This window comes from Mastigoproctus giganteus, chromosome 9 (genome assembly GCF_048544385.1).
Source record: "Mastigoproctus giganteus isolate SK-2022 chromosome 9, ASM4854438v1, whole genome shotgun sequence".
In the NCBI taxonomy this organism is placed as follows: domain Eukaryota; kingdom Metazoa; phylum Arthropoda; class Arachnida; order Uropygi; family Thelyphonidae; genus Mastigoproctus; species Mastigoproctus giganteus.
Genome location: NC_143583.1, coordinates 22,115,137 through 22,128,202, shown reverse-complemented (window position 1 = coordinate 22,128,202; position 13,066 = coordinate 22,115,137). Strand labels below are relative to the sequence as shown.

Genomic DNA, 13,066 nt, shown 5'->3' with positions numbered 1-13,066 from the left:
TGTTTTCCCTTCTTGGAAATTTGCTCATATCCAACGAGTTCCTAAAAAGGTTGACAAATCCCTCCTATCCAATTATTGTCCTATTGCACTTCTACTCTTTCTAAAGTAATGGAGAAATCAATTAACTGCCAACTCTTAAACTATCTAGAAACCTTCCATCTGATCAATGATTGCCAGTGTGGATTCTGTCAGCATCGATCCACTGGCTCTGTCTCCACTGGATCTCTGTCTTTTAACTTCTCCAATAATGCTGGTGTTCCCCAGGGTTCGGTTCTTTCCCCCACTCTTTTCCTTTTATATTAATGACCTTCTTCCATTGATTTGAAATCCTATCCATAGTTTTGCTGATGATAGCACATTGCATTCCACTTTCCATTTTGAGAAACCTTGCCCTGCACAAACAGCTTCAACTTCTTGAATTTCCACTACCAATTCCTTAAATGCTGATCTCTATGGAATTCTTTCAGTGGGGGTAAAGATAAGTTAGTTGATTTCAATCCTTCTAAAACTTAGTTCTGTCTTATATCTTACAAAAAGAGTTTTGCTAATTTCAGGACACTCTTATTTCTAGGCAAGATCATTTATCTCTACTGGGGATTACCATTACTTTTAATCTCTCTCTCTCTCTCTCTCTCTCTCTCTCTCTCTCTCTCTCTCTCTCTCTCTCTCTCTCTCTCTCTCTCTCTCGTGTGCATATGCACATTACAAAAATTGCTTCCTCTGCATCTGAAAAACTGGGTGTTTTTTTTTCTTTCAGTACATATCGAATTGGCTTTTCTTCCAAACAGCTGTTCACTCTTTACAAATCTCAAATCTGCCATTCCATGGAATATTGGCCCACATCTGGGGTGGTGTCCCCCTAACCCCTCCCAGGTTTCTAGATTCCATTCAAAAGGGGACAGTTAGGTTAATTAATGACGCATCTCTAAAGGAGTCTCTCCACTCACAGTCTCATAGATGTTCTGTTTCTGCTGCATGGCTTTTCTGTAGATATTTCCATGAGCACTGTACTTCTGAATTGACTTCTATAATTCCCACTCTCTCTTCCAAACCAGACCAAACATGTGGTGCAACCCTGTCAGCATCATTTATTGTCCAACTTCAGATTTATAGAACTAACTTTTCTTCTTCTTTATTTATTCATTCAACTTCCATTGTCTGGAACAAGTTTCCTTGATACATATTTCTTGAAAATTACAATCTACAGAAATTCAAGTCTAATGTCAACAGTTATCTGCCAGCACATACTGGTAAATTTTTAAGACATTGCCTATAGTAACAGACAGTTTGAAGCCTAATTTTAATCTAGTAATCACATTAAGATTAGCATCAAAGAAACAGTGGAAAATATCGTTGGAATTCAAAGAAAGCAAAAAAATAACTGGTTTAACAATATCTGTGAACAAGTGGTGAAGAAAAAGAAGGGTGACAGACTGAACTGGCTTTGAAATCCATTAGATAATGAAGCTGAACAAAGATACAGACAGCTATAAGGAAACTAGGAAGGTAATTAGACAATAAAAAATACAGTTTCAACAAGATAAAACTGAAGGAAATTAAAAATCAATATGCTTCAAATAACCAAAGAAAAGTCTATCAAGCAGTTAAAAAAACAAAAATCAGGAATCCAAATGCAGACTACTATAATTAAGGACAAAAAGAACCAGATACTATCTATTGATGACACAATTGCGGAAAGATGGAGAGAGTACTTTAGTCAACTGCTAAATTGTTAAACACCAACTCTAACCTTTGAGCAGAGCCATATATATATATATATATATATATATATATATATATACCTGCGATGTAGCAGCACCTATAACATAGAACTGCTAAAAAATAATGAAGATCCAGGCCTGGATGGAATTGCCTAAGAATTAATTAAAAATGGAGGGAAAATTCTAGCCAATAAACTGTATGAATTAATCATATTAATATGGGAAAAGGAAGAAAGACCAGCGGAATGGAAGGACTCACTAATATTACCAATTTATAAAAAAGGAGATATAAAGGAGTGCCATAACTATAGAGGAATATCTTTACTCTTTTCATGCTGCAAAATTCTTTCAAACATTCTACTAAAAAGAATTACTCCATTTGCTGAAGATAACATGGGTGAATACCAAGCAGGATTCTGAAGGAATAGATCTATAGACCAAGTCTTTATATTAAGACAAATATTGGAAAAGAAATGGGAATACAACCAACCAGTACATAACCTTTTTATTGATTTTAAAAAAGCCTATGATAGTATCCATAGAGAAAGCTTATGGAATATATTAAAAGAGTTTGGTATTCCACAAAAATTGATAAATCTGATAAAGATGTGCATGAATGGTAGTAGGGGTATTGTACTTTCAAATGGAACCAAATCAGATGCACAACAGGTTTATGACAGGGTGATGCCCTCTCACCAGTTCTTTTTAATCTTGCTTTAGAGAAATGTATCAGGGGAAACAAACAAAGGGGATACAGATAGAATAATGACCCTAGGATTTTGCAGATGATATAGATCTAGTTAGCAACAATCTGGAAAATATACAAAATACATTTAAAAAAATTAAGAACAGCTGCTGGAAAAATTGGACTCCAAATTAACCAAGAAAAAACTGAATATTTAAAAGTTGCAAGAAGTGATAATAACCAAGACAAATTTTATAATTGATAATCTGAACTTTAAAAATGTAACTTTATTCAAACATCTAAGTTCAACAATAAATAGTGAAAATAATACCAGCATAGAAGTTAAGGCTAGAATCCAGGCAGGAAATAGAGCATATTTTTCAATTCAGCATTTTCTGTCCTCTAAAATATTATCACATAGACTTAAAGTAGATCTATATAAAACCTGCACTAGACCCATAGTGCTATACGGAGCAGAAACCTGGAACAAAACTATCCATGATAATAATATGGTACAACGATTTGAAAACAAAATACTTAGAAAGATATTTGGGCCCATTAAAGACAACCAAACGGAGGAATGGAGAAGGAGACATAACATAGAACTGTACTGAAATTTTAAATCGTCACTGATTGTTTACGAAATGAAGGCAATGCAACTAAGATGGTTAGGGCATATTGAAAGAATGGAAGACTCCAGTGCATACCAATATATACCAACAGGTAAAAGACCAAGAGGATGCCCATGTCAATGATGGAAAGACAACGTTCGGCAGGACCTTGAGCTTGGAATAACAGACTGGGCAGATCGAGTGAAGGACAGAAAGGAATGGAGGAAGATTGTGCTTGCAGCCAAGAACCTTGGAGGTACACAGAGCTGAAGAAGAAGAATCACATGTATTCTCCAGGGCCCATATGTGGAAGACATAATAGTTCAACATATGTAATTATGGAAGTTAAAACTGAATTATTATACATTAATGTGTTAACTATGGAATTATAATTTATAGAGAGTCAGCCATCCAAAAGAAAAGGAAAGTGTTGCTAAGAGCGAAAGAGAAAACTTGTTTTCTCTTTCGCTCTTAGCAATACTTAAGTAAAACAAGTAGTAAAACAAGATAACACTTTTGTTATCTTGTTTTACTACATATAAAACAAGAGCAAGTTTTTTTAATGAAATTAACCAAATTTTATTCTCTCTTAATGGAGAATTATGTGACCAGCATTAAGGAACTAGTAATGGATATTTGAGAAGTTGTAGCGATTTGTTGAACTGAAAGTTTAGGTACTGTACTGTCATCAGCAACGAGGGAGAGAAATTCCAGTCATTGGAAGATCATTTATATATAGGAGAGGATGAGAGAATGGAATCTTGGTGAACTTCTAGAGTTAAATAAATAATGACAGCATTCGTCACTGAAGAAATGATATATATATATATATATATATATTTTTTTTTTTTATATGAAAACCCCAAACACGAAAGGCATCAAAACCTATAGCACTTAGTACCGTGCATGGGTTGAAGGAGAAGTATGGGGTAAGGGGATGCCGGAAACTTTGCTCTAGAGACTAAACATGGGTTTCACCACTTCAAGCCTCCAATAAGCAAAGTGGTGGTATTTCACCGGTTGATGAAAGTCATCTACCACCTATAGGTAGTCCCATGAATCATCTAAGAATTATCTGTATTCCTTTAAGAAATGAAAGGCATATTTTACTCTATGCAGATTTAGGTGTTTTAGCTATTCTTTTTTCTGAGTAGTGTATTATTTTTGAGTATTGTTACAGCTGGATAATGTTGGGAGGACCTTCATGACTACTTTTTGATGAAGTGCCAACAGAACTGCATTCAGTCAGGGTGATAGGATTTAGTAGTAATATTAGTATAAATAGTGGAAAATGATGCAAGAAAGCAAGCTTACACAGCATCAGAAAAAAAAAAATCATCTATCCATCCCCCCCCAGCAATAGTTAGCATTGGTAGAGGCATACTATGCAAGAAGCAAGCTTATGCAGCATCAGCAAAAAAAAAAAAACAAAAATAAACCTCCCATTTCACCCCACCATTAATTCCAAATCCTGTCCATCTCAGCCTTAAATTTATTTAAGCTATCAACTTCCACAACAAAAGATGGAAGTCTGTTCCACCAATCAACTACCCACTGGCTAAAGGCAAATTTCCACACATCTATTCTACAACTGTCTTTTCTCGGTTTGAATCTATGCCCCTTAGGTTCTTTGCCTGAGCAAGAGGAAGAATCCCATCAGCATTCAGCTTGCTCAACCCATTCAAGGCCTTATACACCTCAATCAGATCACCTCACAGGTGCCTCTTCTCCAGGTGGTGCTGCAATTTGCAGAACTTAAGCCTTTCTTGGTAAGAGCACTCCTTTGTTCCCCTCACTAATCTTGTTGCTCTTCTTTGTACTTGTTCTAGCAACTTACATCCTTCCTAAAATGAGGCCTCCAGACCTGTACACAGTACTCCAGTTGTGGCCTGACCAATGCTTTGTACAACAGGATAATCACTTCCCTGTCCCTGCTAGCAAAATTCTTATATATCATTGACGAGAATCCATGACCTGCCCTGGCAGCCCATCTGCACTGCTCAGTGAACTTCATATTTGACTGCACAATTACCCCAGGTCTTTTTTATTTTCCACTTCCCTGAGTATAGTACCACACAGTTGATACATTTCTCTTGGGTTATTGCTACCCATATATAGTGCTTTGCAATTTTAAATGCTAAACTTCAGTTGCCACTTCTCAGTCCGTTTGCCCAAGTTATCTAGGTCCAGTTGGAGTAGCATACTGTCTTTACTATCGTTAACCTCCCCACCAACCTTTGTGCCATCTGCATTAATCTGGACATTAATCCGGATGTACCTTCATCAATATCATTGATGAATACGCAAAACAACAATGGGCCCAGCACCAAACCCTGGGGAACCACTAATAACATTTGTCCACGAAGAGCAGTGTCCATTGATTACCACTGTCTGTCGTCTCCCACTCAACCATCCCTTTATCCATTGTACCAACTTACCCTTAATGCCATACCATTCCAATTTGAACAGCAGTCTTTCATGTGCAACATTATCAAAAGCTTTCCTGAAATCCAAATATATGATATCAAAATTATTTTTGACCTTCAGTTCCTTTGTGACCACATAGTATCCAATCAAATTGGTCAGACAAAACTTTCCTTTAACCAACCCATACTGTGTCTTAACTGTTACTACAGTCCTGTCTAGATGATCCTGCAATGCTTCTTTAACCAGTGACTCCATTATTTTCCCCGGAACTCAATTTAAACTAACAGGTCTATAGTTACTTGTGTCACTTTTACAACCCCCTTTGTGAATTGGTGATACATTTGCACACCTCTAGTCCATGGGGACCACCCCGAGTCCAAGGAAGCTCTCATAATTATGGCTAAGGGTTTGCTTACTTCCTTGCTGCCTCCTTTAATATAACTAGATAGATCCCATCCACCTCAAGTGCCTTCCTTATGTTTAACTTCAACAATTTCTCCTCCACTTTGCTCTCAGTTATTAGAAAATCACTTAGTTCCCTGTTAGAGTTTGATAAAGTTCTGGTACTCCCCTCATTGAATAACTCCTCATGTGTGAATGTAGATGCAAAATACTCATTCAGTTTATCAGCTACCTGAGCATGATCATCAATGGTCAACCCATCTATGTTAAGTGGTCCAATCTGATTCATCTCTTTCCTTCTAGAGTTTACATAAATAAAGAACTCTTTCCTGTTTTTCTTTGCATCCTTTGCCAAAGATTTCTCATTATCTGACTTCGCCTGCCTAACGTCCTTTGTGACTTGATTACAGACAAGCTTATATCTGCCATAGGCTTCTGTGTCACCTAATAATTTATATGCATTGCATATATTTTTCTTCTCTGACATGAGCCTCATTAATCCATCTGACAACCATTTAGTCCTAAACCTTGAACGGTATTTCTTAGTTGGAATGCAAAGCTTAGTAGCCTCCAAGATTAAGTCCCCGAAGGCTTACCATTTAGAATTTAACATTGGTATCCATATCAGTACATTGTGATCACTGTCACCCAGTGGTTCCTTTATCTGAAAATTCTTAATGCATGTATTATAACTGGGTTGGGTGAAGGCAAACTTCCACACATCTATTCTGCAACAGTCATTCATCAGTTTGAATTTTTGTCCCCTCATGTGCGTATTCTGAGAAAGAGGATGAATCCCATCAGTACTGAGTTTGCACAAGCCATTCAAAGCCTTGAACAAATCAATCAGATCACCATGCAGGTGCCTAGTCTCCAGCTGCTGCAATTTGCAGAACTTGAAGTCTTTCTTGGTAAGGTCATCCCTTTGTTCCCCTCACCAATCTTGTTACCGTTTTCTTACGCATTCCAACAGCTATACATCCCTTGTAAAATGAGGCCTTCAGACCTGATACTGTGCTTAAGATGTGGCGCCTGACCATTGCCTTTTGAAAAAAATATTGTAGAAATTAAAATATTCCAAGGGATATTTTGATTTAAGTTGTATATTCCAGATGGAAAAACTGACTCGAGTAAATAATACAAAGGTCTTTGAAATAACAGAGGAGGAGAAAAAGCAGTATGTACTGGAACTTAAGAACAAGTTTGAGCTTCTGCAGACTGCTCAGGACCAAGATATCGACGAGGAATATTACAGCTTTCTGAAAGTGATAAAGCCCAAGAAACCTATAGGGAAACAGAAATCCAAAGAAGAAAAAATTAGTCAAGAAACACTTGTCATGATGAACCAAAGACGACAAATGAAGAGCAAGAAAAACACTGACAGGGAGAAAATTGAGTATACTGAGTTATGCAAAGCCATTAGAAAGAGACTCAGAGAGGACATAAGAAGATTTAACACAAGAAAAGTAGAACAAGCATTAAGGGAAAACAAAGGATTTAAATCAGCAGCCATGAGCAGTAATACAGAAAGACAAATGATACTGAAACTGAAGAATAGCGATGGTGTACTTATAAACAGCAGAGAAGGCATAATTCAAATAGCAGAAGACTACTATAGAGAATTATACAAGGAGCGAGGGAATGATACCAGCAGTGGGGAAGATGGATTGCAAAGTAGCAACACATACGACATACCCGATATTCTTCCTGATGAGGTAGAACATGCATTGAAGAAAATGAAGAATCGGAAAGCCCCGGGGGAAGATGAAGTTACTGTAGAGTTGTTAAAATTGGGAGGAAGAGACATAACACAAAAACTGGCAAGGCTCTTCACAAAGTGCATTAGAAAAGGTGTTATGCCTAAGCAGTGGAATAATGCAATCATAGTTTTGCTGCATAAGAAAGGAGATAAATCAGAAATTGGAAATTATAGACCAATTAGCTTGTTATCCCATATCTACAAGTTGTTCACAAGGGTCATTACTAACAGATTAGAAAGAATACTTGATGAGAATCAACCGAATGAGCAAGCTGGCTTTAGGACAGGATTCTCAACTATGGATCACCTTCACGTAATATCACAGCTAATGGAGAAAGCAAATGAATATAAAACACCATTATGCCTGGCATTTGTGGATTATGAAAAGGCATTTGACTCCATACAGCATAAGGCAATGTTTTGGGCACTGGAAAGACAAGGCATAGCTACTCCATATATTATGATTTTGAAGAAAATATATGAGAGTGCTACATCCTTTATTAGACTAGACAAAGACAGTAGCAAATTTAAAATTGAGAGAGGAGTTCGACAAGGAGACACAATATCTCCGAGGCTGTTTACTGCTGCCCTTGAAGAAGCTTTCAGAAGATTAGACTGGTCGCAGAAAGGAGTCAATGTGAACGGAGAGTACCTAAACCATTTACGATTTGCAGATGACATTGTGGTCATAAGCCACGATTCCAAAGAATTAGAGGAAAATCTTAATCAGTTATGCACAGTTAGTAAGGATTTTGGACTAAAGATGAATATGGCTAAAACAAAAGTAATGATGAACAAGTATGCCACAGAAAGGGAAATAATGATTGAAGAAGCAGTAATTGAAAAGGTGGAGTCATATACTTATCTGGGACAAGTTATTAGCTGTAATAATGATAAATGGCTGGAAGTCAAGAGAAGAATAAATTTTGGATGGATAGCATTCAGGAAATATAGTCACATACTGAAGAGCAATATCCCAGTTTGTCTGAAACGTAAAATAATGAATCAATGTATACTCCCCACCATGACTTATGGAAGTGAAACTTGGGCACTCACCAAAAGAATGGAAGAGAAGCTAAGAACTACACAGCGAAGAATGGAACGAATTATATTGGGAATCAGACTGTTAGATAAGAAGAGAAACACATGGATTAGGCAGCAAACTCAAGCAAAGGACATTCTTATCAAAACTAAAGAACTAAAATGGTCTTCGGCAGGACACATAGCTCGAAGACATGATGACAGATGGACTAAGAAAATAACAGAATGGTACCCAAGAGGAGCTAGAAGAAAACCTGGAAGACAAAGGCGGAGATGGATAGATGAAATTCATGAGTTTTTGAGTAGTAAATGGATGGCCAGTGCTCAAAACAGAAGGAACTGGAAAGTTGCTGGAGAGGCCTTCATCCTGCAGTGGATTGAAAATGGCTGATGATGATGATGATTCCAGATGAATCTACCTTGAGAAAGAATTATCTTAACACTATTAATGACAAGATGTTAGAGAAATCTACACTTGGATGTACATCGACAAAATGACAGTGTATATTTCATTGCTGACCCAGGGTCAGCCATGAAATACACTTTTACCTTCCTCGTGTATTATCTGGATTTTTAGGCCTAATCTCTTTAACTGCAATTTTCAAATTTCCATACATCCACCATCATAATCTGAGTGTACTACAGTCAGTCCTCGTATAACAAGTGTTTACACTACACGAATTCGATCATACACGATTTATAAATAGGGGAACGATATCTTATATAATATGAACCGAATTCACTTATGCATGATTTGCATTTGTGTTTACAAGAAATGGCAGTCGAACGCGGAATCACCCCAACTGAACGCAACAAGATAGGAATGAAGAGAAGATTCTGAAAATGTATTTGTTTTTTATATCAGTGAAGGGGAAACACATTTCACCATAATAATGTAAAAACCAACACAATTCCAGCTATCGGTATAATTGCAAATGCAATTAGATAGAGTTTACTACCAGTTTATAACAGATTCCACTAGCAGAAACGAAACTGGAAATTGTTTTTATTGTTTTATGGTAGTAACCCCTAGAAATGTGCTTTAATTAAATGTGAGGCGTTAATAGTATATCTCTGCCTTTACCGTGTTGTTTATTCAGTTGCTACACTTTTATGTGTATCAAGCTTTGTTTATGTGTATCAAGCATGCCTCCTCGTTTTGTAATTGTGCTTTATTCCCTAAAAATGAGTAAAATACATAATGTGTGAAAAGGAAGCGTCCTGGTGAAGACTGCAGATTCAGAGAGAAAAGGAAAAGCAATATTGATAAACAGAGGCAGACTGGGTCAAAAATTCTTACCCAGGAAAATTAGTGGCCTCAATACTATGGTTTATGGCCAAAATCACACCAGCCTCCGGCCCACCGGGGTTTCCCCGGTAAGGCTTATGGCCAGTCCGCCTCTGTCAATAGAGAAAAAATATGAAATTGTGAAATGCTTTGAGCGAAATGAAAGCCCATGTGATATTGCACGTGCTACAGACCTAAGTGAGGCAACGCCGAGAATTAGAAAGAATGCAGAGAAAATAAAAACAACTTTCATAGCAGGAACAACTCAAAGTGTAATTAAAATCCATTAGATTAAGACACAAATAATTGGAAGAGATGGAACGGCTGTCATCTGTTTGGATAGAAAATCAAACAAAAAACAAGTTTGCTTACAATAGAAGCAAAAGCATTAGCAATATTTTATTACAATTATTTATTGTGTTTGGTAATGTTTTGGTTACAAATGTGTGTTCAATCTTGGGTGGTCGGCACCTAACCCTATTTTTCCCATAGGGCCTGTTGTTCATATTGCACGATTTTGCATTGCACGAGGGTTTCTAGGGACACAACTATCGTGCTATACGAAGACTGACTGTATACTTCGTGTCAGAAACAGAGGCCACTTATTGTTGTCTTATGATTTCACTGGTTGACCCCTGAAGACAATATTGAGTTATACAGTGATAAGTACTTTCTTATTTTATTTATTTATTTATATTTTTGTGTTTTCCATAGTTCCAATCGTCGTTTGTAGTTTATATTCTATGCTCCTCCCCAGCCTTCTCATTTAATCTTTATATATACAATTAAGATATTGAGTTATGTGTAAACAGCTATGCTGTTATTCTTGTAAAGTTAAGTTAATTGTAATAGCTAATAAAATTATCTATTAATGTCAATTAATTAAGACACTAGAATTCCCCTACCGCTCACTATAGTAAAAAAATTAGGAGATGCGATGTTTGTGCCAAATCATTGATACAAAGGTTCTACATATATTAAGTAGTAACTTACAAAATCCTGGCTGGCTATAAACTGATGAATATTACTATGACTATAAAGCTATTTATAGAATAAAATTTAATATGCTCGATAAAACTGCAAAATTTTTCTAAAACTTATCTTTTCCAGAAGCTCAAAATTCTTTGACTAGTATGTGGGTATGCTTGAACCATAAGGTGAAGTGAAAGTCATCACTCTTTGAATTAGTGATTAAACAAACCCCCTACTCTTGAATTTCACTGTATGTTAAATACCTTAACATACTGTGAATTTCATAGTATGTAATGATTGCGAAATGATTTTATCTTTTATAGTGAGCTGAAAACATTAAACATATTTGTCCAACTGTAGCATTAATTGTATACCTGCATTTGTGATTTATTTTGTGAGACTAAACATTAGTGCCATTTAAGTTTTAAATGGCACTCATGAATTTAGTCTTTTTTTGAATTTAGTTGCTTTTGTGGTTAAATTTTCATTATTTGAAAATAGTGAAATACTTTTATTTTTTTATATTTCAGTATTTGATCATGCCCATAATTATTTTTGCAAATCAACAAAAGTATTTAATGGTTCTCAAGATTGTTTTGAATATGAAAGTGATGAATTTGTGACTAATTTTTCACCGGAGGACACTTATTTCTTTGATGAAAATAGTTGGGATCAGGAGTTAAAAGAAGAAAAGGAACTTTTAAATGTGTTAAAACAGGTAAATTTTTATTTTCTATGAAGGATGATATAATTATCTTTATCTGTTGTGGTTGAATTTTTCAGAAATTGTAGATTCTGTAATTCTGACAGTTGTAAGTAGAAAGTGTGCAACTTAATGTATGAATTTTTAAAATTAAAATTCACACATTATTTTACAAGTTTATTCCTTTCATTTTTTAAAGCACATCATGATTACCATTTGTTCCTCCTTAATGTAATTGGAGAAATATAGAAGCAGTATAATTAATCCTGCCCTACACGAAGCTTTCTTTTATTCCTTCTCAGTAATGCATCCATTCTGTAATAAATTCTAACCAGTTGATATTAGGGATAGTCAATGATTGAAGAGATAGCAACTCATGACCACCTTAAATGGCATGCAATGATTGCATTTAATCATCCGAATGACATTGCTCCAAAATTCATCATGGAGACTGACAAACAAACACATAAACAAAAAAACGCACAGACAAAAACATAAACACAAAATCTAAGGAAGTGCATCCAGTTGATATAGATGGACAGAGCAATGTTCAGTCAGTGTTGTGTGACATAAACACTGGAAAACAAAAATGAGGGTAGGAGTTTGTTAGCATTAGCATTAGTTGAGGCATATGATGCAAGAAAGCAAGCATATACAGCATCAGCCAAAAAAAAAAAAAACCCTTCCCATTTAAACCCATCCGGTCACTCCAAATGTTTGTCTAGTTCAGCCTTAAATTTATTTAAGCTATCAACTTCCACAACAACAGATGGAAGTCTGTTCCAGTAATCTGAGATACCCTTTGGGACATGATGCGACACCCACTTTGAAAATTCTTTTGTATTTAGTTCTTATTTCTGAATTTAATTTGATGGTATAATCTTTCACATTATTTTTTCATATCATGAGGCATGCCACTAACAAGAGCTACATAAGCCACAATTGTATGTGCAGCCATGGATTAGCCACTTCTAATCATGTTAGAAACAGAAGTCCAGACTGAAAGAGAATTAGGACAAAAACAGGTTGTGAATTATAGCAAGAAGCAATGTGACTTTTCCAAGTATTATAGAAAAATCACCAGGTCATAACACCTGGAGGTTTTTATATACTTGATATGCTGTCAGTTACACACAAATACAAAAGAAATTATTCTGTTGAAGCATGGATGATCCAATACAGTCTGTCAAGGAACTACTCTTCCTCCATCTGGATAGCTACAGTTTTGTGAAATCAATATGAAAACAAAATGAGAATTTTATGCTGTCTTTTGTGATACTTTTTGTTGTTAAGGCGAAATCTTGTTTGCCCAATTTGATTGGATACTATGACGTGGTCACAAAGGAACTGGATGCAAAAAATAATTTTGATATCATATACTTGGATTTCAGGAAAGCTTTAGAACCTGTTGCATATGAAAGACTGCTGTATAGACCAGAGCAGTGTGGCATTAAGGC

General features: G+C 35.9%; 1 protein-coding gene across 1 annotated transcript in view; it reads left to right on the top strand.

The window, feature by feature from the left end:
- The window catches only part of LOC150080085 (uncharacterized), a 190,026-nt gene that overhangs the window by 71,600 nt on the left and 105,360 nt on the right, over window positions 1-13,066 (top strand). The window contains exon 5 of the mRNA XM_090381665.1: window positions 11,437-11,624. Coding sequence (XP_090237791.1) covers window positions 11,437-11,624 — 188 coding nt within the window. The remainder of the gene's footprint in view (window positions 1-11,436; window positions 11,625-13,066) is intronic.